Source organism: Syngnathus floridae, chromosome 19 (assembly GCF_059516105.1).
Source record: "Syngnathus floridae isolate MCC-2025c chromosome 19, RoL_Sflo_1.0, whole genome shotgun sequence".
Classification (NCBI taxonomy): Eukaryota; Metazoa; Chordata; class Actinopteri; order Syngnathiformes; family Syngnathidae; genus Syngnathus; species Syngnathus floridae.
Window position 1 is genome coordinate 7,640,143 of NC_142431.1, and position 24,767 is coordinate 7,664,909.

The 24,767-nt window shown below is 45.2% G+C and overlaps 1 protein-coding gene across 7 annotated transcripts in view; it reads right to left on the bottom strand.

Annotated features, from left to right (window-relative positions):
• Nucleotides 1–24,767, bottom strand: part of utrn (utrophin) — a 115,397-nt gene that overhangs the window by 63,732 nt on the left and 26,898 nt on the right. For all 7 annotated transcript variants that reach the window (XM_088361746.1, XM_088361748.1, XM_088361747.1 and 4 more), the window contains 12 exons: nucleotides 23,747–23,897; nucleotides 23,506–23,681; nucleotides 23,083–23,218; nucleotides 22,700–22,849; nucleotides 22,475–22,627; nucleotides 22,305–22,406; nucleotides 22,001–22,124; nucleotides 20,423–20,646; nucleotides 20,225–20,342; nucleotides 19,941–20,155; nucleotides 19,520–19,674; nucleotides 18,818–19,007 (listed from right to left, as the gene is read on the bottom strand). In XM_088361746.1, coding sequence (XP_088217872.1) covers nucleotides 18,818–19,007; nucleotides 19,520–19,674; nucleotides 19,941–20,155; nucleotides 20,225–20,342; nucleotides 20,423–20,646; nucleotides 22,001–22,124; nucleotides 22,305–22,406; nucleotides 22,475–22,627; nucleotides 22,700–22,849; nucleotides 23,083–23,218; nucleotides 23,506–23,681; nucleotides 23,747–23,897 — 1,894 coding nt within the window. The remainder of the gene's footprint in view (nucleotides 1–18,817; nucleotides 19,008–19,519; nucleotides 19,675–19,940; nucleotides 20,156–20,224; nucleotides 20,343–20,422; nucleotides 20,647–22,000; nucleotides 22,125–22,304; nucleotides 22,407–22,474; nucleotides 22,628–22,699; nucleotides 22,850–23,082; nucleotides 23,219–23,505; nucleotides 23,682–23,746; nucleotides 23,898–24,767) is intronic.

Consider the following 24,767-nt stretch of genomic DNA (forward strand, 5'->3'; position numbering starts at 1 on the left):
CTGAGGCCGAGCCCTGCCGCCCGCCCGTGCTTTCAAGACTTATACACAAAGTTTTTTGAGGAGACCAAATAAACGGCTGAGAGATGAAGTGATGAGTAGGCCACTAGGCCAAATGTCCAAAGGTACCAAAAGAAGGATAAGAAGGGCGTACCCACACTTGGACATTTTAACCGTGACTGACTTTTTTGGGATTGTGGATTATTTCGTTTCTGTTGGGCTCAACACGATGGGGATTAGCTATTAGTTACCTTGGCCTTGACGACTCGGCTGACTCAAACTCTTAAGTCGTCGGGGCTCTCGTCAAGCATACATGAACGATGCCCTCGCGACAACGTTACGTTGGCATTGGGAACAGACGAAGTGGAAACATGCAGCGCACATCAAAGCCGAGCAGACAGATGGCTGTCAGGCCGAAGGAGCTGGAGTGAGAATGCCAGAAAGACAAATACAAGGTTGAATATTCATAAGAAGACTTTGGAGTGCGCTTAGCTCATTAAAAAGATCTACATACTCCGGGCCCTTTAAACAGCATTTTTGATTCATGCAGACAACTTGACTGCTTGTGGAAACCAAAATGTATTAGATAATATGGAGACGGGGTTTTTTTTGGTGTGTATGATTTATGTGGCACAGTAGTATGTTGTGTATTTTTTTCAGAAATAGGAGTGACAAAACGAGCAGTTTGCCATGCAAAGAGGGAGTACAAGTGATGGCGCCCACACAAAGTTAAACAAGCATGTAACAGGATCACCAAGGAGGCGCTGGCACACAAACACACCCGGAGCCGGCTTCCACTAAACGGGCGACCTCACGTGAAGAAAAAAGCTTCCGACCTCACATGATCCCGTTTTTTAAAACGGAAAGCTTGTGCTATGCTCCAGCTTATCTCGGCTACAAGTAAATGAAGGGAACAGTAAAAGGAGATTGTAAAAAGCGTAAATTTACTCTTGACGTGACACAGCTGCCGTTTTAAAATACACGTCGCTGTCTTCCAATGGGAATCCAATAACGGAAGCACAGGTTGTAGCCGTCAGATGGCACTCAAGATGCTACAATTCATGGCGAGAACGACACGGAAGAAGCACTGAGATTGATCCGATGTGCTGCTGTTGCTGATGATAATCAGCTATCGATTGGCGTGTGGCTGCGCTAACAAGACACTCGAGAGATAAAGATCGAATTTGAAAAAGAAAACACGATCCTTAGTCTGTCGAGTAACATGATGATGCCAATTCATATTTAGAGAGAATCAGCTGTTCTTTGCAGAGGATAAGACTATGCACATATTTATTTGTTTTGAAATATCCGCTGCTTAAACATTTATAACAGCGCTGCGTAGACGCTAATTGTTAGCCTAATTGTTAGCCTAAGGCGGTTCCCATTATCTGTAAGCATTAGCATGAAGCTAGCAGACTTAAACGAAGCTACATTTTAGAACCCATAACGTTTCTCATGACATTCTATCATAACCAAAGAGCTGGGGAAAAAAAGTTAATGCGAGTCAAATGAGACTCTGATTGGCTTGGGCCATCGTGTTGGCATGATGTTTCAAGATTCCCGAGTGTCTTTAATGTGACTTTTAAAGAAAGAGGCTTTTAGATGAGCGGAGATGACAGATGCTGGGAGATGACTCACTTGAAAAAGGCTGAAGAGGAAAAAAAGGGAATCAAAGCCACGACTAGCAATAAAAGGGATGATCCAATTTTGTTGCCGTGCTACAGCCACAAAAGCGAGGACAAGGGATTCACAATTTGTATTGAAAATTTCGTTCAAAGAACAAGACGAACACGCCGCTTAGCACTATCTTTCCAATATTTTTGTTATTTGTGATGTTTAGGGCAGGGGAGTGATGGAAGTCAGATAAAACGCTCCCTTTAGTGGCAGGTAGCGTGTGAAAAGGTCCCAATTCTAAAAAAGCCGGCCTCCACCAAAGCAAAACATTCTATCAGGCTGTTGATAACAAGCCCGCCTTGAAATCACATTTTCCAATCCTCACATCCATAAACATCATTTTATGCCATCGCCCCCACACAAGCGCATCCTTCTCATATTCCTTCATAAATATTCATTACGCCAAGCGATTCCCTTTTTAATTCAAACTCCCTTTCCTAAAGTCTAGAAAAGAAGAGGTACTATCAGGACTTATAAGAATACTAGTGATAAAAAATGAGAGAGAGAGAGAGAGAGAGAGAGAGAGAGAGAGAGAGAGAGAGAGAGAGAGAGAGAGAGAGAGAGAGAGAGAGACTTGCAGGGAATGCGCAACTGACATGAAGGAGATCTGGAGCTTAAATTTAGATACAAATCAATAGATAATGTGCTTGGTGGTGAATGAATATCACGCAGATCAATGAAAAAAAAATTGCTGCATGAAGCAAAAAGAAGAGGCGGCCGCGATGGTAAAGTAAAAAAAAAAAAGTTCAGAAGAGGGTGTGTCGCGCTAGCAACGCTTCCTGCGCCGACGCCACAACCCCTCCCCTCCCCGAGGGACTCGCCTGTAATTTTGTTAGAGAAATGATAAGGACACTTCCTATGAGCTCAACAAGTCGCTTTTTTTCCCAATATAGCGATTTATTATCTTCCCATTTATTTTAAACAAAAAACAAACAGTAAATCTGGAAATAGGATCCAACTACATTGTCCAATAAATTCACTTCAATTCCATCCTATGAACAAGATGACAAGTTGGAATCTCCCGCCGTTTGTCGTTGTTTATTCCCGTCAACGTCCATAACTCTGTGACCCGTGTTCCCAGCATCAAAATGCAAATTGCCACATCATGCAAAAGAAGAGACCCCCCCCCCCCCCCCCACACACACACACACACACTTTTTGGCTAATGATGCAACGAGCCGAGATGGAGGAAAAAAAAAAGTGACGGAACCATAAAGCTTTGTTGCTAAATAAAGCACGTCCTTGCTGTAGATCAAGTCGATGCAGGGACTACAGTAAATCTGTCACACACACACACACACGCACACGCACACATTCACACACACACACACACACACACACACACACACACACACACACACACACACACACACACGAGTCGCTCTTTTGCAAAACTTTAAAATCCTAATTGTACTTCACGCTCAATTTTCTTCCCATCAATACATTTCTTATCCAGAGTGAAAGCGAAATAAGGTCAAAGGAGGGCGGGCGCTTTTCGACAGTCAGATGCGATTGAACATGGGATGAGGTCACAGAAGTGGACGACGGCATCCGATTTCTTAGAGCAGCATTTTGCGCCGTCAACGTCAGACACGTCAAAAGCTGAGTCGTCGAGTGTAAAAATAGATGTAAACACAAAAAGAATAAAACATTTTTTTTTTAAAAAAACAGTTCAGTACACGCATTTGTGATTATGTTCCTAAAATAAGTTGTCAATTAAAAATAGTAGCAAAAGATAAATATAATTTCCTCCAAATTCCAAATCAAGCTTTTAAGAGGTCGACAGAAAGCGGGCACCTTTCAAAATTCAACTGCACAACTTAATGCTAAGAAATTACGTAATGAGATAAATGCGGTTAATGACGAAGGAAAAAAATGCGATGATAAAAAAGACATTTGGGGTTGGTAGTTACTATGTTCTCTCTGATGTTTTTTTTTTTTCCTGATGAGTAATTATAGCTGCGCGCACACAAAAATTTATTTCCGTGTAGTTTTAATCGGGGGTTCCTTTGATCGCCTCGCCGAGGAAAGCCATCTTGAAAAGTAGATGAAAGGCCTCTCCAATTAGAAGCCTGCTGGAAACGAAATGCGTATTTGTTCAAAAATACGTGTACACATTAGCAGCCCCCCCCCCCCAAAAAAAAATACACCAACAGATTTCCTTGAAATTGAGGTTGGATATAATTAGAAATAAATCATTTTCATTCATTTGCTCATATTAAACCTCAAATCTGATCAACGGGAGTACATTCACTGGTCCAATTTCAAAGTGCCAAATTTCTCACCACCTCTGCCTGTTTTACAATAAATGAAGCCGTCGGACAAAATAAGAAATAAGCGAAATAAGCTTTTTTTTCATGTCTCCCCATTATCATGATCGTCGACGTCTTTCATAACATTCATCAATTCCAGAGAAGCACTTGGGCGTAGCGCGCTTTCGCAAGAGATGCATCAGAACGTTTCGCTGCTTTAAATCCTTTTAAGTGGCCTCTCGCATCCCTCCTGGATAAGTGGGAGATGATGGGCCAGATTCATTTCCTTGGCCATGATTTGCATCTAATTAGTGCTCGGGGGCATCAAAAGTGTCCGAAGTTGGGAGCCAATCAACCCGCCTTTAACCTGCCGGGCCCTTACAAAGCAAGACTAAGACGGTGGATTAAAAGCAGACGACTGCTTGGAACCACCCAACTCGGGTTCTGGTAGAAAAATCTGAGGCGGAGGCAACAAGACCCATTATCTTATTAGGACTAGTGTTCCATTTATTTTATTTTAGTTTTAGTATTATTATTATTTAGCATACTTTAACCTTTAAATGTGTGGGGCTAAAGCTAATGCTAACATATTCGTCATTATTACTATTATTATTATCATTGTTGTTATTGTTATCATTATTATTATCGTCATTGTTATTATCATTATTATTATTATTATTGTGTCTCTGTGGTTTAAGTCTTGAACAGATAATGAACAAAAATCTGGGGCAACATGTAGATATAAAAAAAATTGCCTGTGCCATGTCAAAGTTTAACGATCATCTTGAGGATTCGCCAAGGAAAATAGAAAGCTCCGTCACTAAGTACTTTTATTCTTCCACGCGATGACTGATAGAAGTTCCATCGTATTGAGACGGATTTAATTAATTTTCGAGCAACGATCGCACAAACCGACGAGCAATCCGAGCCGCGTCATCTCTGAAAAGCATCGCTCGGTGTAACTTTTTATTAATAGCGCGTCGCCGCGTATCATATTTTTGCTCTTTAATGAAGCCTGATCGACTGAGCCGGCCTCCCTGGTGGCAACGGCGGCCTCCGTGATTCAACCCAGAATGAGGCTACGAAAATAATGAAATATAATAACCTGCTTTCAAGAATTTAGCTCATGCTGCAGGTTGGAGACGTTTACCATCCAGAACCTTCCTAATTTCCGAGTGTGGATGAGTCAACCTGTCCATATTATTGACTCCTAAAGTAGGCGATGCGGCTTTTCCTATAACAATAAAGTCAAAGTCAAAGTCAGCTTTATTGTCAATTTCTCCACATGCCAAAGACACACAAAGAAACCGAAATTTCGTTCCCCCCTATCCCACGGTGACAAGACATGGCTCACAACAGACAAACAAGTAAACAAGTATAACAAAAGCGTGCTGAATAAATAATGAATAAATAACACAACAAATAAATAAATAAATAAGAGGAGCAAAATAAAAGGAGCAAGTGTGCGTACAGCAGACATTCCCGAAAATATCGCAACAGTGCCGCACGCTACGCAGAAGTGGGTAGCGAGTTCAGGGCCCTAACAGCCTGGAGAAAGAAGCTGTTGGCGAGTCTGGTGGTGCGGGAGCGCAGGCTCCTGTACCTCTTCCCAGAGGGCAGAAGGTCAAACAAAGAGCCGGGTGACTCACATCTCTGGCAATCGAGGTTGCCTTGCGGGCAAGATGGGAGGTGTAAATGTCCTTCAGGGAGGGGAGCAAAGCACCAATAATCTTACCAGCCGTATTCACTACGCGCTGCAGGGCCTTCAAGTTCTGTTCAGTGCAGTTACCACCCCAGACAGCGATGCAACTGGTGAGGACGCTCTCAATGGTGCCACGGTAGAATGTAGACAGGACTGCCTGAGGAGCACATGCACGCCTGAGCTTCCGCAGGAAGTACAGGCGGCGCTGAGCTTTCTTTGCCAGTGACGAGGTGTTTGCGGACCAGGAGAGGTCCTCACTGATGTGCACCCCCAGGAACTTGGTGCAGCTCACCCTCTCCACCACAGCACCGTCGATGATCAGCGGCAGGTGTGTTGTGTGACCCTTCCGGAAGTCAACAACGATTTCCTTGGTCTTATTGACGTTCAGCAGGAGGTTGTTGTCCCTGCACCACGTGGTCAGAAGGTCAACTTCCGACCTGTACCGAGTCTCGTCGCCCTTCGTGATGAGACCCACCAGAGTCGTGTCGTCAGCAAACTTCACTATGCGGTTGTCGCTGTAGGTCACAGTGCAGTCAGCAGGGTGAAGAGCAATGGACTGAGCACGCAGCCCTGGGGGGCCCCCGTGCTCAGCGTGATGCTGGCGGAGATTTTGTCGCCAACGCGCACCACCTGAGGCCTCTGACAGAGGAAGTCCAGTAGCCAGTTGCAGAGGGAGGTACTGAGGCCCAGCTCGTCGAGTTTGCAGATGAGTCGCTGCGGCACAATGGTGTTGAAGGCAGAGCTGAAGTCCACAAACAGCAACCTCACATATGAGTCCTTTCTCTCCAGGTGGGTGAGGGCCGAGTGGAGGGAAGAGCAGATGGCATCCTTAGAGGACCGCTTGGCACGGTACGCAAACTGGAAAGGGTCAATGGTGGGGGGGAGAACGGACTTGATGTGCTCCATGACAAGCCGCTCAAAGCACTTCATGATGATGGGCGTCAGTGCCATGGGGCGGTAGTCATTGAAGCAGGACGGTGCAGGTTTCTTCGGCACAGGAACGATGGTGGCAGCCTTGAAACACGAGGGGACGATGGCCTGCTGCAGGGAAACGTTAAAGATGTCCGTGAAGACACCCGACAGCTCCCCAGCGCAGTCCTTCAGCGCTCGACCCGGGATGTTGTCAGGGCCCGCCGCCTTACAGGTGTCAATAGCGGCAAGCGCCCTCCTCACACCGTCAGCAGAGAGGCGCAGGGGCTGCTCGTGTGGGGGGGGGGGGGAGTGGTCTTCAGCGGGCAAGTGCTGTTCTGGGCGTCGAAGCGAGCAAAGAAGCGGTTCAGATCGTTCAGCAGACGGACGTCGCCCTCACAGCTCCTCGGCGCGGGCTTGTAGTCCGTGATGGTCTGAATGCCCCGCCAAAGGCTACGTGCGTCCTTGCTGTCCTTGAAGTGGGTGGAGACCTTGCACGAGAACGCCTTCTTCGCTTCTTTGATGCCTCGGGACAGGTCGGCCCTCGCTGTCCTCAAGCCAGCCTCATCCCCCGCTCTGAAAGCCTTGTCCCTGGCACTCAACAGTCTGAGGACAGCCCCCGTCAGCCACGGCTTCCAGTTCGCGCGAATGACGACGGATTTCGAGCAAGTCACATCATCGATGCACTTCGTGATGTAAGAGGTAACAGAGTCAGTATACTCCTCTATGTCCGTCCAATCGTTGTAGGTGGCTGCCTGCTTAAACAAGTCCCAGTCAGTGGTGTCGAAGCAGTCACGAAGTGCATCGGAGGCACCCTCAGGCCACACCCGAACCCGCCTCCGAACCGGCCTGGATGCCTTTACCAATTGTCTGTATGCGGGCTTTGAAAGCTCCCTTTTGCGCCGAGTAGACTAGGTCCAGGAAGCTGTCTCCATGTGTCGGAAAAGTAACATGCTGGTGAAGCCTCGGGAAAACAGACTTCAGGTTGGCATGATTGAAGTCTCCAGCGAAGATGGTGAAACCGTCAGGGTGCGCTGTTTGCTGTTCACTGACAGCCTGGTACAGTTCACCAAGCGCCGCGATCCTGTCGCCTTCGATGTTGGAAGGCGGGATGTATACCGCGACTAGCAGAATCGCGGTAAATTCCCTCGGCAGATAAAACTAATGCTATATACTTTTTATACAAATATAAAGTGCCTTGGCAGTTAGTTCTGTATTAGTATAATAAACACTGAGGAACATCAATGGATGGATTTACTAAGATGGGGGGAAAAGCTAATAGCTTGGCACGCATCCAACACACGAATACTACAGTAATTGCGCTTTTTATACACATTTCATACGGAGGGAAAGGTAAGTGCGGCAGGAAGCGAGCGGGAGTCTTTGGGGAGCTTAGCTTTGACAGGAGGTGACTTATGAGCGCATATACATCTCACTCTATGCGGTCTATTTCTATATCATCAGCAGTTCGGCGTCATTCGTTCCAATCAGAAAGGTGAAAGCAGGCATATTCTGGGCATCAATCTGTGAATTTGGTCGAAGAGGAGTCTTTAAAGGAAGTCAACTGTGTATATATATATTTTTTTTAAGTAGATACAATTAGGCTAATGTAGCTGGGTTAAACGTGAGCCAGCTTTGTCATAATTGCAGCCATTCGCATGTCAACCAATGACAGAGTAGCCATTTTGAAATGCAGCTTTTGGCAGCTGCCTCCTTTTTAAAGCTTGACTGACATCATAAAGAAGGACAAAATCTTGAGTGTTGTTCGCTTAAGTGGCCCTGGAATACTTTTACACTTACCGTAATTTCCGGACTATAAGTCGCGGGTTTTTTTTCATAGTTTGGGGGGGGGGGGGGCGACTTATACTCAGGAGCGACTTATATGTTTTTTTTCACAAATTTTTACTTGATCATTAAGACATCACTTACTTACAAGTATAGTTGACCACTTCCCATGTTATTTTTAGTATAGTTGATCACTTCACATGCTTTTATATCTTTATCTTGACCACCAACACTGGAGCCCCTCAGGGGTGCGTCCTCTCCCCACTGCTCTTCTCCCTCTACACCAACGATCTCTCCGCAAGTGACTCTTCTGTGAAGCTCCTGAAGTATGCAGACGACACCACTCTCATCGGACTGATCCAGAACGGTGATGAGACTGCGTACAGACAGGAGGTGGAGCGGCTGGTCCACTGGTGCAACCAAAACCACCTGGACCTGAACCCGCTCAAGACCGTGGAGATGACAGTGGACTTCAGGCGAGGCCCTTCACCACTTTCACCCCTCACTATCCGCAGTAATACTATTCTCTCATCAGACACCTTCAAGTTCCTGGGAACCACAATCTCTCGGGACCTGAAATGGACCGGCCACATAGACTCTGTCCGGAAGAAGGCCCAGCAGAGGCTGTACTTCCTGAGACAGCTCAAGAAGTTCAACCTGCCGCGGGAGCTGCTGAAGACCTTCTACACTGCCATCATCCAGTCTGTCCTCTGCACCTCCATCACTGTCTGTTTTGGATCGGCCTCCAAACAAGACAAGCACAGACTGCAACGGACAATAAGGACTGCAGAAAAGATAATTGGAATCAACCTTCCATCTATCCAAGACTTGTACCTGTCTAGGACCAGGAAACGTGCAAGTAACATCTCAACAGACCCTTCGCACCCAGGTTGCAGCCTGTTTGAACTACTCCCCTCCGGACGCCGTTATAGAGCTCTGTACACTAAAACCAGCAGACACAGAGACAGCTTCTTCCCCCAGGCTGTCGCTCTGATGAACTCACACCACTCTTACAGTCTCAGAGTCATTACTGTGCAATAACATCCTGCTTTCCACACCTTTTTTGTCTACACTGTTTGTACTATGTGTCCTCTCTGCATCCATTGCAGCCTGGTCTCCTAGAAGAGGGACCCTCCCATCTGTGGTCTTTTCTCAAGTTTTCTCATTTCCCCTAGCTGGAGTTTTGAGTTTTTCCTTGCCCTCTTGGGAGTTTAAGATCAGGGGATGTTTGAGAATATTCGTTCTTCACATGTCCTGAGTGTTGTTGTTAGTCACCTAAATGTTGAACAGAGGCTGTGATTTACCGAAGTCAAATTCCTTGTTTGGCACGCTCAAACATGGCGAATAAAAAACTCTTGAATCTTATATATTCAAAACATAAAAAATAGAGAAAACATCAAATAAAGCAATTAACACTTTAAAGCACCATATCCAAGTCCACTGTCTGCTGTATGTACACTTGCTCCATTTTTGCTCCTCTTATATTTATTATTATTTGTTTATTTATCATTTATTCAACACTCTAATTTATTCATTGTTTGTCCCTTCTTGGGTTTTTTTGTGTTGCTTGTATGCATATGTGTACTATCTCACCGAGGGATAGTGGGAACGTAATTTCAATCTCTTTGTATGTCTTGGTATATGAAAAAAAATCGACAATAAAGCAGACGTTGACTTTGATAAAACAACCAAATAAACAAAACAAAAAACTACATCTGAAAAAAATTATATTTTCAGACGAAACTGGATGAGGGCGCTCTAAATTTCACCGTTGGCCGTGACTCATCAACTGGGTGGGCTTAAGAAAAATGGCACCAAAAAGAAACTCATATTTTGCAGGTTACAAACTTCAAGTTGTAAAATGTGCAGCTGAAAACAGTAATCGAGCAGCAGAAAGAAAGTTTGGAGAACCGTGATGTACCAAGGGATTACTATTTCAAGTGACGTCAGTGGCACGGCGGTTGTTTACATAAAGGACAAACGTACCCACGTAAGGACTACTGGCATCATTAGCGGTGATCATTTCTAAGTGACACGGAGGACAAAGAGTTTGAAGGAATTAAGGATTTGGAGTGACATAAAAGGTTTGAAAAACTATTATGGCTTATACGCACGCCCGGTCCTACTCTACTGAGTCGGGGGCCGGCGCTCGGCCGAGTGGCTGTCCGCGAACGGTGCATGGGGCTCAGACATGGCCATTACGCACACCCGGTCCTATGCCATGGAGCTCTCGTGTCTGGAAGTCCACGCCGCCACACGCTTGGAAGTTTGTTTTGTTTAATAAAGAGCCGTTTACCAAACCCACGTCTATCCTTGTACTTTGTTAACGCTACAATATAGTTATATACTAGATCTGTGGAATAAAGAAGAGGCTGACGTCAGGGCGCACGCGCGGTGATGTTGACAAAGGACGAGGAATTTGATCGAGGGATTTAATGGATTTAAAGTGCACGGATGGTTTGATAATATTATTGCTTATATTATAGTTATTTGAAATATAGTTTATCTATCGTTATATGAGCCTGTGGAATATTTTGAAGTGCAAGCGCCCTCAGCCGCACGCACCCATTGTTGACAAAGAACGATCGATGTTTTTAATGAATTGGAGTGACACCGATGATTTTATAAACGTGTTATTCATGTAATCGTTTTCTTTAATAATTCTATATGTTACGTCAGGCCCATTCTCAGCTCTTCATTTGTGTTTTTCACGTTAGCATACCTATCGTTTAGCCTGTTGCTATCGTATCGAACGATCGATGGATTTAATGAATTGGACTGACACCGATGGTTTTATAAACATGTTATTTATGTAATAGTTGTCCTAAATCATTCTATATGTTACGTCAGGCCCGTTCTCAGCTCCTCATTTGTGTTTGTCACATTAGCATACCTATCGTTTAGCCTGTTGCTATCGTATCGAACGATCGATGGATTTAATGAATTGGAGTGACACCGATGGTTTTATAAACATGTTATTCATGATGTTATTACGTCAGGCCCGTTCTCAGCTCTTTGTTTGTGTTTGTCACGTTAGCATACCTATCGTTTAGCCTGTTGTTGCTATCATTTAGCCTGTTGTTGCTCGTTCATGACTGTTTTTGGTGTGGGATTTTGTCGAATAAATTGCCCCCCAAAATGCGACTTATACTCCGAAGCGACATATGTTTTTTTTTTCACTTTTTGGGGCATTTTATGGCTGGTGCGACTTAATGTCCGGAAAATACGGTACAAGTTTATCAAGAATCTTATACAGGAATGTTACTTGTGGGGACTTTTTCTTACATTACAAGTCCAAGAGGAGACCAAGGGCAGCAAGGATTTTTAGGATTTTTATCTGTGATCAAATTACCTGGGTATATCTGCATGTGTATGTGTGTGTGTGTGTGTGTGTGTGTGTGTGTGTGTGTGTGTGTGTGTGTGTGTGTGTGTGTGTGTTTCTTTCTTTTCGTTTCCATTTCCTCTTGCCAGCGGGCTGGCAGTGACACCGTCATGGCAACCGGCATCAGCGACGCGTGTTTGTCAGCCAGATAGCAGTGATACGCAAGCACGCGCGCACACACACAGTCACACATACAGATTTGCACATGCTCAATCATTCACTCACACACACGCACACAAACACAGTACCTCTGCTTGGTACACAGTGTTCCACATATGACATGAGAAAACCTTTAACACGGAAGCATCATAAGAAGCGTGTGTGTGTGTGCCCATTGCACTATAACGAAGCAGTCGCACAAAGGTGACGCCAGAGGGAGAAGGTTAACAGGAAGAAGGACGGCCGCTCGCATTGACCTGTCAATCATTTAGTCGCCGTGCTACTGTCTGATGGGGTGGACCCTGACACCAGCTATAAATAGAGCGAGACAGAATGGAAAGGAGGACACATGATATGTCAGCCAAGAGTGTGTCTGTACATCTGGATCCCTGCTAGTCATGGTCAAAAGCGCATGCAACATCTGTTCTAGGTGCTGCTGTTTTGGTTTGCAACGGAGTTTACCACTACTACGAGGAAATAGTGTGTGCATGCATGTGTGTGCTGGCCCACGCCCATGTGTGTTTCCCTGAGTGATTAGCAGTAATTAATGGCCACTCTCTGGGAACAGGAAAACATCAATCCAAAATTAGAGCTTGATGAACTACCACAAAGATCAACCAACCTCAGGGCAAACACAGAAAACATGACACACAAACTCACAGCGAGTCCGATTTCAGATCGATGATGTCAACACCCAAAATAACCTCTGAAGTGACAACGTGACTTACACGTCTGCGTTTAGACATTTTGACCGGCCGAATGAAATTTGCGACGAGTCATGGGAGACGGCTCACATCTAATTAGCGCCATTAGCGACATCAAATTAGAGCATTCAAATGAACATGGACGCTTTTAGGCATTCAAGCGTGACAAAAACAAGACTAAAAAGAAGCAATTTTAGACCGGACAAGAGTGTCCATCTAAACATTTATAACTGTACAATGTAATACCTCTGTTGGCCACTAGGTCCACTTGTTATTTTTATGATTTGCATGTTTTTACTTCTGCTTGTGTCAATACTCTTAAGTTTTAAAGTCCAATAATATAGAGTGCTATTCTTCTTAATAAAAATATTTCAACATTTTCATTCATTTTGTCGGGAAGACGTAATCTGTGTTCCACGTTCCAAGCGGGCACCACTGTATTTGTATTCCCACCACTGCCAACAACTCTCCTTCAATGCAATGACATTACATCAGCTCCCACCATCTTGCCATTTTCCCTCCGGTCACGTGACGCAATGCTCCAGGATGGCATGGAGCGAGCGGCCGCACTTTGAACGCGCGACTTGTGATCCTCACTTAAACAAGGCTCATCTTCATATCTCACTTCTAATCTTTAAACATGTTTTGCAAATTTCAAATCACCGATCCGTCCATTCGCCTCCCCGCCGCTGCTGTGTGCTGCTTCTGTGAGGCCCCACTAGCCAGCTGTTCGCCACCAGGGATTACAGACTATATATAACCCGCTGTATCTTTAATCTGCTGTCATCGAGCATCAGAAAACATTTGCACAATTGCCGCCAGACTTACCTCTAAAAGGCACGCAGAGGCTGGCACGCTTATGGCTGGCGTACATTAAATCTATTGTCTGACCACATAAATCACACAAATTTAAGATGATTTAAAATAAATCGAGGCACGAAAGAGTCAAGCTATCAACTTGGAATTGTGCATGTGTGCTTGCTTGACACATTCGTCGGTAATAGAGTTGAATAAAAAAGCGACACACAGAGGGAAAAGAAATCGTTCCATGTGGCACATTCACATCAAGCCCGACGTGACATCTTTTGGCAAACAAGCAAGGAAACCACAGAGACGGGAGAAAACGGCTGAAGGTCAAAAAGGCCCCACGCTGACAAGGTAAATTAGACATCGGAGTGCCTCACTCAAGTTCAGTGTGACTTTCTCCCTTACAGTGTGGCGTTCTTAAAATTCTGGGCAGCATAAACATAATCTGGTGACAGAAGAAAAATACTTTAAGATAATATTCATCATTATGTAACATAGAATTTTGAGCTGTGCAATACAGTATTTAAAGTTATAGTCCCAATGATCGTCACACACACATCTGGGTGTGGTGACATTTGTCCTCTGCATTTAACCCATCCCCGTGTGATTTTGATCCATCCCCTGGGGGAGAGGGGAGCAGTGAGCAGCAGCGGTGCCGCGCTCGGGAATCATTTGGTGATATAAATCCCCCAATTCCAACCCTTAATGCTGAGTGCCAAGCAGGGAGGCAATGGGTCCCATTTTTATAGTCTTTGGTATGACCCGGCCGGGGTTTGAACCCACAACCTTCCAGTCTCAGGGCGGACACTCTACCACTAGGCCACTGAGCTTGTTTATTTATGTATATAAATTTTGATTTTGAAAAATATTATTCCCCTTTCCCTTTTTATTTGCAATATTGACCCCCCCCCAAAAAAAAACTCCGTTGTCAAAAATGAAGTTGTTGTCAAGTTGTTTTACAGCCAGCAAGCCTCCGTGAGTTATTCCCCTGTCAAAAGTGTTGTTCCGAGCAACAAAGTGCTGCCTTATTCTGGCTGGAGCCTTCTCTGCGTACTCGCTCGCTTGCTTTGCGGCATCATAAAGTGCGCGGGGCGATAAAGCAGACATCTTTAGCATCTTTGGCCTCACGTTGCATCCGGCCTGAGCGCGTCTAATGGAACTGGGAGTGCACAAGACAAATCCATGGCAAATCACACACAGAGGCATTAGCGGGCTTAATATGTGTTGGGAGAAGAAAAAGCCACAAACAGAGCCAGCTTTATGGACTACTTGTTGCGTCTAATAACATTAGGCTTATTGGTTTATCTGATGCCTGGGAGTGAGACTTTTTTTTTTCCACTGATCATTAAACAAAAAGTTATTTAAACCTTATAAAAGATGAATGAACAACAACTGAGTATTAAACAGTGATGATATTCTCTGTTTACACAAAATTAAACAAACATACAGACAAGAAGGATTTTTTTTTATTTTTTTTATCCCAGTCTGGCTCACTTGTCGTATTGTGTTCCACAGGGTTCTATTCTAGATCCCCTGCTGTTCTATTAAATTTATTGCCCCTGGGTTCCAGTGGCCTGGGGGACCTCATTTGATTCACATTCACTTAAACTTCACTGATAGTCTCAGCAAAAGGTTACAAAAGGCGTCTTTGCCTCCAAAGCACATTTGCAGGAAATTCGTCAGGCATGAATGAAAAAAAAATCCGCAATCCATTGCTGTGAACGTGAGCTCCATCAACTTTAGAAGATAACAAACAAACAGACATGGATTTATCGATCCTGCCCATCCCAGTCTAATCTCAAATGTGAGGCTTACTTCATCACACAGCTTTGATGCAGTTTTTCACCTGTCGTATCTCCGTGTTTAGGTCAGCAGGAGTTTATTGGTCAAGACTCGAAGAGCGGCACGCCTGGTTGGTTCATCGTGAGGCCCTGGTGGCTTGTTTTATCTACGTGTGTGTGTGTGTGTGTGTGTGTGTGTGTGTGTGTGCGTGCGTGTGTGTGTGTGTGTGTGTGTGCGTGTGTGTGTGCGTGTGTGTGTGTGTTTGACCGTGGCCGTGCTGCTAAAAATTGGCTGGAGGGTTCTCCTCCATCACTCTCCCCAGGAGGGTTACCCTGCTACCCTCATTACCCTGCCAGCTCCGTCTCCATATGCTCTCATTCCCCCTGTCGAAGCACGATTTAGAGACCGTTTGAACGTCAAACAGGCTAACAAACATTCGCACAGACTTTTTAGCTAAGCAAGTGAACCAACTAAATTACAAATCGTGATAGAAAGAAAAAAGTACAGACATCGATAAAACAGCATTGTGACCGCCTCAAGTGAGATATCACACGGCCCGGGAGGCTTAGTCCCAATCAAATCCATCAAGCGGAAGGGCAACGGGCTAGCGGGCGAGTGAGCGCCCCCTGGGAGGACAGCGCGACGCGACACGTCCGGCATGGCAGAATCTGTCTGCCGAGTGGAGGCCAATGCACCCGACGGGTGCTAATTGAGTGCAGAATGATTGATAGCCCTTCATGGTCAGGGTCTCTTCGGTTGTCTAGCTCAAAAATAATAGCACAGCGGAACTTGAATTTGTTCCACCGGCTAAAGTAAGTTGAACCATAAGAAGAAAACGGTGAATGTATGTAAGTAAACACACAACAGTGCCACCAAAAAAAAAAGGTCAATCTGAAAGCAAACGGTCCACATTGGCGCGCTGAGGAGTGACGGATTTATGGATTAAGACTGGTTTAGGCTGGACTGTCACATGTTGCTTTGATTGAAGCTGGCAAGCCATCACAAACGCTTGTGATACATTTATTTCCCTCCCGTCCACATTGGCCAATCCCCCTGTGATGAAAAAGACCCAGCTGACAACCAGCTGTGGCGCATTACGTCACCCGACGCTAGCCTTTTGCTCACAAGAAAGCTCCCGGGGTGCCATTTTGGCTTTACGGCAGGCATGTAAAAGTATGCACACCCTGGAGGTAAGTAAGCACTGCAATCAAAAAATATTATTTTCTGCTGTCAAATTTTCTTTTTTCTGACCAGCAACAAGACAAAGAACTTAACTAAAAGTTTCCCTCTTCACCTAAATTAAAAGATGATGAATATGTCATATAGTCCGAAGAACTGATCATATCCAGAAAAATTGTGCAGAAAAGCTCAAGTTCCAAAAAATGTAGAATACTACGAGAATAAAGGTATGCTACAATATTATGAGAATTTATTCATATATTAAACGATTCCAACCAACAGATTTAGACAAAAGCGCACGCCAGGTGGAGAAAACACTGATGAAGACTGAATCCGAAAGCAAACTGTCCAAGCCACTAACTTCACGATCTTAAAACCAAAACAATAATCTCCTCACACACCACCACGACGACAACCAAGATGCAAAGTTAAAATGACTTTCCCACACCGAATCATCAGCAAAAAACTCTCCCCGCGCTGCCGTGCACGTACCTTGCAGAGTTTCTGGTAGCGTGGCGAGCTGATTGCCATCCTCTGGAGCCTATGTAGGAAGACCACCACTTTCTGGAGGGAGGTCCGGACCATGGCCATCATTTTAGGACTGCTACAAGTCTGCAGCAGCCTGGCACCGGTCCGCATGCTATCACTGCTCTAGCCCGCTCATGCCGCTGCCATCCACCGTCTCCCTTTAGAAGCCTGCCGGACCCGAGCCCAGCCGACGGGATGCGCACGCACGCGCTCGCTCGCTCCCTTCGCTTACTCACTCACGTGCACGCTGAGCTCAGCGTGGCTCTTCTTTTCATTACACACCAACCGGAGACTGACTTTCCCATCCATAACGACGTTCGCAAACCGGCTGAGACGCACATAAGAATTTTTTTAAAAGTGACGAGTAGAACAAAACGTTCGCTGATCCCCGTCGGAGAGACGAGGACAGCTGTGAGATGGAGCGAGGAGGGGGGGCGGCAGGTAGCGCCTCCTTTGTGCTCCAGCTACATCAAGGGAGAGGAGAGAGCCGATGAGTAATAACACGCATGATTGTCAACACGCGAGCAAAGGAGGAGGAGGAGTTAGAGAGAGCTTCCTGGAAGCCAAAGTCCCCGATGGCAGTCTGCCTGGCACTGTCAAAGCGCTCCCACATGAAACACAAAACTCCCCGTTGAGATATGAGAGATATGTTACAAAATAGTAATGTCATAAATTACAAGGAAAAGTTAAGAAATATGAAAAGAGTCATAATAAATATAAAGTCTGAATCCTATCGAGGACGACTTGTAAATGAAAAAAAAAAGGAACCGAGTCGGCGTGCTTCAACTGTCCTATTTTCAGCACCTCCACGGCGGGATAATTGCCGTAACGTTCCGTTCTGCGGGCAGTGCGGTGAGGCGCCGTGACGCTCCTGACCCCGAGAGAGGTTGCGTAAGAGCGACTCGCTGCTTTGAAGTGCAGCTGAAAATTGCGACCGTGAGAGAAAAAGTAAGTCAAAACTATGTGAAATGAGGCACACCAATAAGTAAAATTACAAAATAATCAGTAAAATGCTCCAATTTCCATCGGAACCATTCAGTGGCATCAAGGCAAATATTTGCTTTTGTAATTACTGCACACACAGACAGTGGTCGGGGGGGATTACGCTAAGCTCTGAGGAAGAAGAGAAGCCATTTGAGTCAAAGCACACTATTGACTCACAAGAGATTACAACAGACTCTTTTGTTGCCTCACTTATTGTTAAGACGGTCGATGGTATCGTATGTTTCCGTGTGCTTTGACAAAGCCTGACGAAGGTAGCTCGTAAATGTGTTCATATAAAAAATAAAAAAAACGTTTTCCTTCGCTACTTTCCGATTCCTCCGAATGACTTCCCACTTGAACGCCATCCATCAATCTCAAGCGCAGCAGATAGAAAGAGAGACGACGTGGCTTTAATTAAGGCGATATGTCAGGGGGCAAAAAGCAAGTCCTGCTTTTGCGACAGCCGATCGCGCCAAGACATTTACAAACGCGCTGTAGGCATGGATGTCATTCTAATTTGGGGATTCGAACGATTTATTAGAAGAGGTCTTTATTTTATTTTATACTATCTCCCGATTTGATTATTTTACTCTATGTAAGGTGATCTTGAGTGTCAGAAAGGCACCCTAAAATGAAATATTATATTATTATTATTATTATTATTATTATTATTACCAGCAAGCGCTGTAGCCTAGATGTTTTTTAGCGTTAGGCGAGCAGACTTAAAATCTATTTGGATATTGATTTAAATACAAAAGTCAAATAGCACCAAATGGGTTCACAAGCATGACTCAAATACAGGAATAAATTAGCCTTGCTCAATGCGCACACATGTTCAAACGCCCCCTAACATGACCTCATGTCGGCACGCGTGTGGGTGCACCTCGGCGATAATGGAGGACGACACCGCGATAATAGCTCCCACCTGTGCGCTGCCGCACGCGCACGTGCCTCGTCTCGACACGTGTCTTACCTCCAGCTGCCGTCTGAGCTCTTTGACGTGGACCGTGTCCTGTGACAAGTCCTCCCTCTGGGAAGCGTCAGCAAGCATGTTGACTGTGGTCTCGGCCTCCTGGAGCCACTTGAGGAAGGCTTCCAGCTCCCTGAGGGACGCCTGGAGGCCTTTCAGCTCGCCGTCCAGATGCCCGTGGCGGTCGTTGGCCCTGCACAGAACAAACTCAAGAAATGTATTTGTATCGCTATATTATTTTTATTACATTCTAATGAAAGGATTTCAAGCTAAAAAGTTACTGCCAATGCATAAATTCCAATCTTGGTATGGATGTTAGTTAGAAAAAAAAAAAAGATGCATGATGGCCAATTTAGTTGTGATTGATCACAATCCTCCCATCACAAAATCAATACTTGGAAATGTCAACAATTAAATGACTCCTTAGTTATTACTTGATGTCTCCATCAATCTGATTCACGTTACAAGATCTTCAATGTATGATGAGTAGATAAAAATAGCTGTCTACTAAAGTGGGCGTGGCCTTAGATGGGGATGACACACTCAAGCATGTTAAAAGAAAACCAAAAAAAAACACAGCAGCTCACTATAGAGATGTCCTACAATGCGTTTAACAGCTTGTTAAAATATGTGAGGCCTGAAGAGTAATGCAACCAACGTGGATGGCATCATCCGCACCTGAAAAAAAGAAAAAGTGCTGTGCACCTGTTGTTGAGGTTGTTCCAGGCGGCGTTATGCGAATCGGTGACTTCTTTCACCCGCCGGGTGTCGTCGGTGGAGTACTCGCGCAAAAGATGAGCGGACAGCTCGTTGAAGGCCGCCACCGCAGCTTGGCCTCGACTCAGCTCTTGCAAAAACGCCTGCGTCGACATAAACATCAGAAAATATGACACGACGTCCAGGGAGGCAGCATGCTTGTGCATTCTTTGCTAAAAATAATAATAGTCTGGCGGTTTAAATAACATTCATATTGACTGCACTTAGTCACCACGACATGACTAAACACAAAGAGAAGCTGCTCTCAGTCGCCCTCTTGTTGTCACCCTACGCAATACATCAGGCAGACGCTGGGTGATTATTTTTTTTTTTTTTTGTGGGACGACTCCCGAGGCTGTTGTCTTGTCACCTTGCTGTCAGCCAGCTGAATGGTCAGAGGGTGTCTAGACTCTCTTGACTGCTGCAGCATGTTGTGGAACCATCCTTCCTTGTGGCCAATCAGAGCCTGCACTTCCCGCCGCTGACACTCCCAATGATCGCTGTGACCGATCATGTTGTCCAGCTGCTGGAGTCGTGCCACCACGCCGTGCTGAGTGTTGTCCCACTGGTTGCGTACTCTCTCCACTGGAGAGATGATTTTAATAAAATTATATTAACTCGAGACTAAATGGCGCGGGTGATGCTAGCACATACATTTCTCCGTGATGGACGTGCGCACATCCAGGTTGGACGTCTTGTTTTTGATGTTTTGTGCAAGAGTGAAAATGTCCTCCAGCTGAGGATGACGGTGTTCGAGGTCGCTTTTTGTCACCTGGGAGGATGAAACAAACAGTTTGAATGAGAGAGATTCTTGCGAAAAAAATTTTATGAAAAGTTAAAAGCTGCTGTCACCTGAAGGCGCGCCACGGTGGTCCTGATCTCCTCTACGTCGCCCACTGTGACGATGTTGGACTTGAGCATCTGAGTGATGAGGACCAGCCAGTCGGCTAGCTCGGTGGCCGTCTCGTTGAGGTCGGTGGGCGCCACCGAGTCAGGCGTGTGCGGGGTCTGGTGGTGGGGGTCCTCACTGGCCAGGCTGGCCATCTGCACGGCTGAGGGCACTGAAGACACACTCACTGCAATGGAGGAAAGGAAGAGCTGTGAGAAGATTCAGATTTACTGGAACAGCTTTGCTAATTTCCCTTAGTGCAGGGGTGGGCAATTAATTTTTACAAGGGGCCACATGAAAAACCGGAGTTGTGTCAGAGGGCCACACCTACAATAACTTAAACCTGCTCAATTTTCTTTCACTGTAAAATGCACTAAATTATTTATTTTAAATAGCTGGTACTGGTAATTAGAAGAATACAATTATTCTGTTTATATTCATATTAAGCTATGTGAAATTGTGGTGTATAGGTAAAATAAAAAACAATCATTAATCAGCACAATTTATTCTTAACTTTAACTTTTCCTCAAATGACAAAGCCGCTGCATCTCTGGGTGTGAAGTTTGATAAAAAGTCCTTGTTGGGCTTGCAGTTTTGCTAGCAATGCATTAGCCTCTGTTGCACGCTGTTTATCAGACAGATGTATTTTTTCTCATGCCTAGTCGTGTAGTGGCGACTCAAATTATATTCTTTAAACACAGCGACCTGTGTGCCACAAACCAGGCACACGGCTTTACCTTTCAGTTCTGTAAAGAAATACTTGGCAGTCCATGTCTTGTTGAAAACACGGCACTTTTTTCTTTTCTTTTCTTTGTGTCAGCACACATTTTGAGAGCAGCATTACTTCGCGCTGTTCACCTACACGCACAGCTCACATGCACGCACGCTTCACGGAAGTGCGACGCCTTTCAAAATAAAAGCAGCACAGTTGTATTGCATGTACGACACAGATTTTTTTTATTCATTCAGTTGTAATCAAATGTAATTTATTATTGCGGGCCGGACAGAGACGTACAAAGGGCCGGATATGGCCCGCGGGCCATATTTTGCCCGGGTTTGCCTTAGTGTGTTTTAATCAGTTTAAATGTGCTTAAAAGTGTGCAGGAGTGGTAAAACTATTAATTAAAAAAAACTTCAACGAGTGGGACTGGATAAACAAGTTTTCACTGTATACATGTGCAAGAAAAAAATGGGAGCATGAATATTAAAAGGTGTTCTCGAAAGTAATGTACCAAATAGTGATGAATGATGTTCTGCGGCGACACCAAGTCGCCGAGCTGATTTGTAATTGCATGCATTTTTCATACTGGAAATTAAAGCTTTCCTCTTCCTCGCTATTAAATAATTTTTCATTAGCTTTAATTTGTATGTAGTGTAGTATTAGTGTGCTAGATGCTACAACAGAAGCTGGAGTCGGATTGGTCGCTTTGTCGGCGTGTGAGCTGTGGCCTAGCAGCTCCAAATGTGGAAAATGGATCAATAGAATTAACAGAACAAATAATTTCCAGTGAAAGATGTGTAAAAATGCGAGCGCTGTTTACCAAGTTGCTGGTGCTCGACCACCCGAGCGTGGTGCAGCATCCACGGGGAGACGTGCGCCTGCAGAGACTCCCTCAGCCGACCATCTAGAACTTTCCAATCGGCCGCCAGCTGTTCCACATTGCTCTGCTTGCCGTGAAACATTCAGAGGGTGAGATGAGGAATGAACGGCGCTTTAATAAAACAGCCAATTAAGCCGCAATCAGTTAGGGGAAATAAAATGACCTGCTGCAATATGATGTAATTACACAGTATTGTGAACTTAGGCTGGCTTATTGAACAAATCATACGACTAGGCGGGGGAACCTTTTCATGAGGAGACAGCTGCTGGCGTCTCTGCAGCTCAATGGAGTGGGCCAAAAGGTCCTCTAAGTCCTTCTTTCTGTCTTTCATGGACACCTCCAAAGCCTGAGAATGGTCAGAGAGGGTTCATGCATTTTGACTCGTGGTCAGTAGAAGTTAATCTTTTACGGTACCTGCGCTTGGCCGGGACTGAGGCCTCGATTTGTGATGGTCTGATCCGTGATGACTACCCAGTCGGTGAGCCGGTTCATTTTGTCGCGGAAGTGGGCGTGACTCTGCAGGTCGCCCTCCACCTGGCCCACTTTGTCCAACAACTCGTGGGTTATCTGCAGGTTGGGCGATGTAAAATACGGAAGCTAATTAGCTTCCCTAATATATAGCTATATGTTGCATCCCACCTTGCTCCAGTTGAGGTTGATGGCCCTAAGTTTGCCCACGTGGTGGTCTCGGCTCTGCGGGCTCACGGTGTCACTGGCCAAGATCTGCGGGGCGTGTTTGTTGAGCCAGCCCAGATGTTCGTTCTGCGCGTCCATCTCCACGGCCAAGGCCTACGAGGGGAGACATTCGAGTCGTTTATCTCATCAAGCGCTATTGATCGAAGGGAAGGTAATCACGTTGGCCTCAGCGGAACAAATGGCGGAGGGGGAAAATGTAAGCTGCAATGCTTGTCAGTTAGAAAAGAAATGAAGTATAGCGGCTTTTGCTCCAGGAGACACCCTGCCCCAATTGGTCAGCCTGCTTTTTTTGTCCCCTGAGGAATTGAAATTGAATTGTGACCTACCTTGAGCTCTTTGAGGTTCTGGTCAGTGGAGGAGACGGGAAACGTGACCAAAGCGTTTTCCGCCTGCTGCAGCCACGAAGCCAAATCCTCGCTTCGCTTTACCAGGTCGGCCAGGGCTGAATCGCCTGCCGCCAGCCTGCACGCACACATGCGTAGTCGACACATTCTTTACCCAGATTGCCATCTCGAGTTCCCTCCAGGTTGCAGACTTAATCCTAGAATTTACATTTAAATTACCATTTGCGTCTAATTGACAGCGCCGATAAGAAAACAAAGAGGATAGTCGGGAAGTGCTGACCTGGACCGCTGTACCACACCGGAAATTCTAAACTTCTAATTGTAATCCAGTTACGGAAATTACGGCGTTACGAGTCTATATCGACATCATCATTTACATATTAGCTGCAAGGTTTTCATGAATACCTTCGCTGCCGATCCGCCACCTGGCGCTTCACGGCCCTCCAGCGCTGACTCAAGGCGTGGAGTTTTTCTTCCAGCAGAGGGCCATCTGGGGAGGACAGCTGGCTGGTGATGCGCTCTCCTGTTCGGTTGAGGTTGGTCAGCACGGCCTGGTGACTTACGAGGCCTTCCTCAAGCTCCTGCAGAGAGATATGTAACTTTGCAGTCATGGACATCTAAACAAGCATCAACGCCTTCCACTGACCTGTTGGTGGCACCGTGCCGAGTCTAGGTCCAAGTGTCCCTCGGGACCGACGCTAGCTGACAGCAGCCTTTCGGTGTCGGTCAGCCACTGGCTCATGTCATTCATCTCGCAGTGGAATTGCCTCCACTCCTCAACGGCGCGGTCACAGCTCCTGCACAAGCAAAATTTGACCTTATTTATTCATTTTACACATTATAGATGCATTGTAGCAAGAAAAAAATGCAAGCTCAAAATGTAGAGGAAATACTGTGCATATCAATTGGCCCAATATAAGACGACCCTGATTATAAGACCACCCACTCTTTTTCAAGACTCAAGTTTGAAAAAATACTTTTTGAACACCAATTTTAATTTTTAAACAGAAAAGAATTACAGTACATCTGAAACAAATGATTATAACGATATATTTGAGAGAAAAAGCATGTTATTTTTGCCTCATTCTACTCATGCAAAAACTGTCTATCAAATCTTAATATCTGAACATCTAAATACGTAAACTAAAGTGCAATCACATTTGTAAATGAATGGCTTCTGGTTTTTGAAATGTAATTAAACCAATCTACTATGATAAAACAACAAAATTGCAATACCTGCATTAACCATCAAAGTGAAGTCTAACTGTAATTGTAGTCTTGAAACAAATCTGAATAAGGAAAAACATTGCAATAAAATAATGCAAACTGGTTTAAACTTGAGAGTAGTTGAGATCTGTCATGTCAGAACATTACTCCTCACAAACATCCTCAGTGTTACTGTCCACGTACGCGCACGCCCTCCTGTCGAACTCTTGAAAGCGGCCGCTCTGAGGACCACGGAAAGCTTTTCTCTGATTGTGAGCATTTTTTAGGCGATCTTTTTTAGCTCTCCATCTCCGTACATTACACTCTGTGACACCATATATCACAGCCGCTTTGCAATTGTTTGAAGACTCTGCCTCATTTATCACCTTGAAGTTTGCATCATAACTTCTCCTCAGCTGCCGGTTAACCTGGCCGATCTTCGACCCACTTTTCTCCAGATT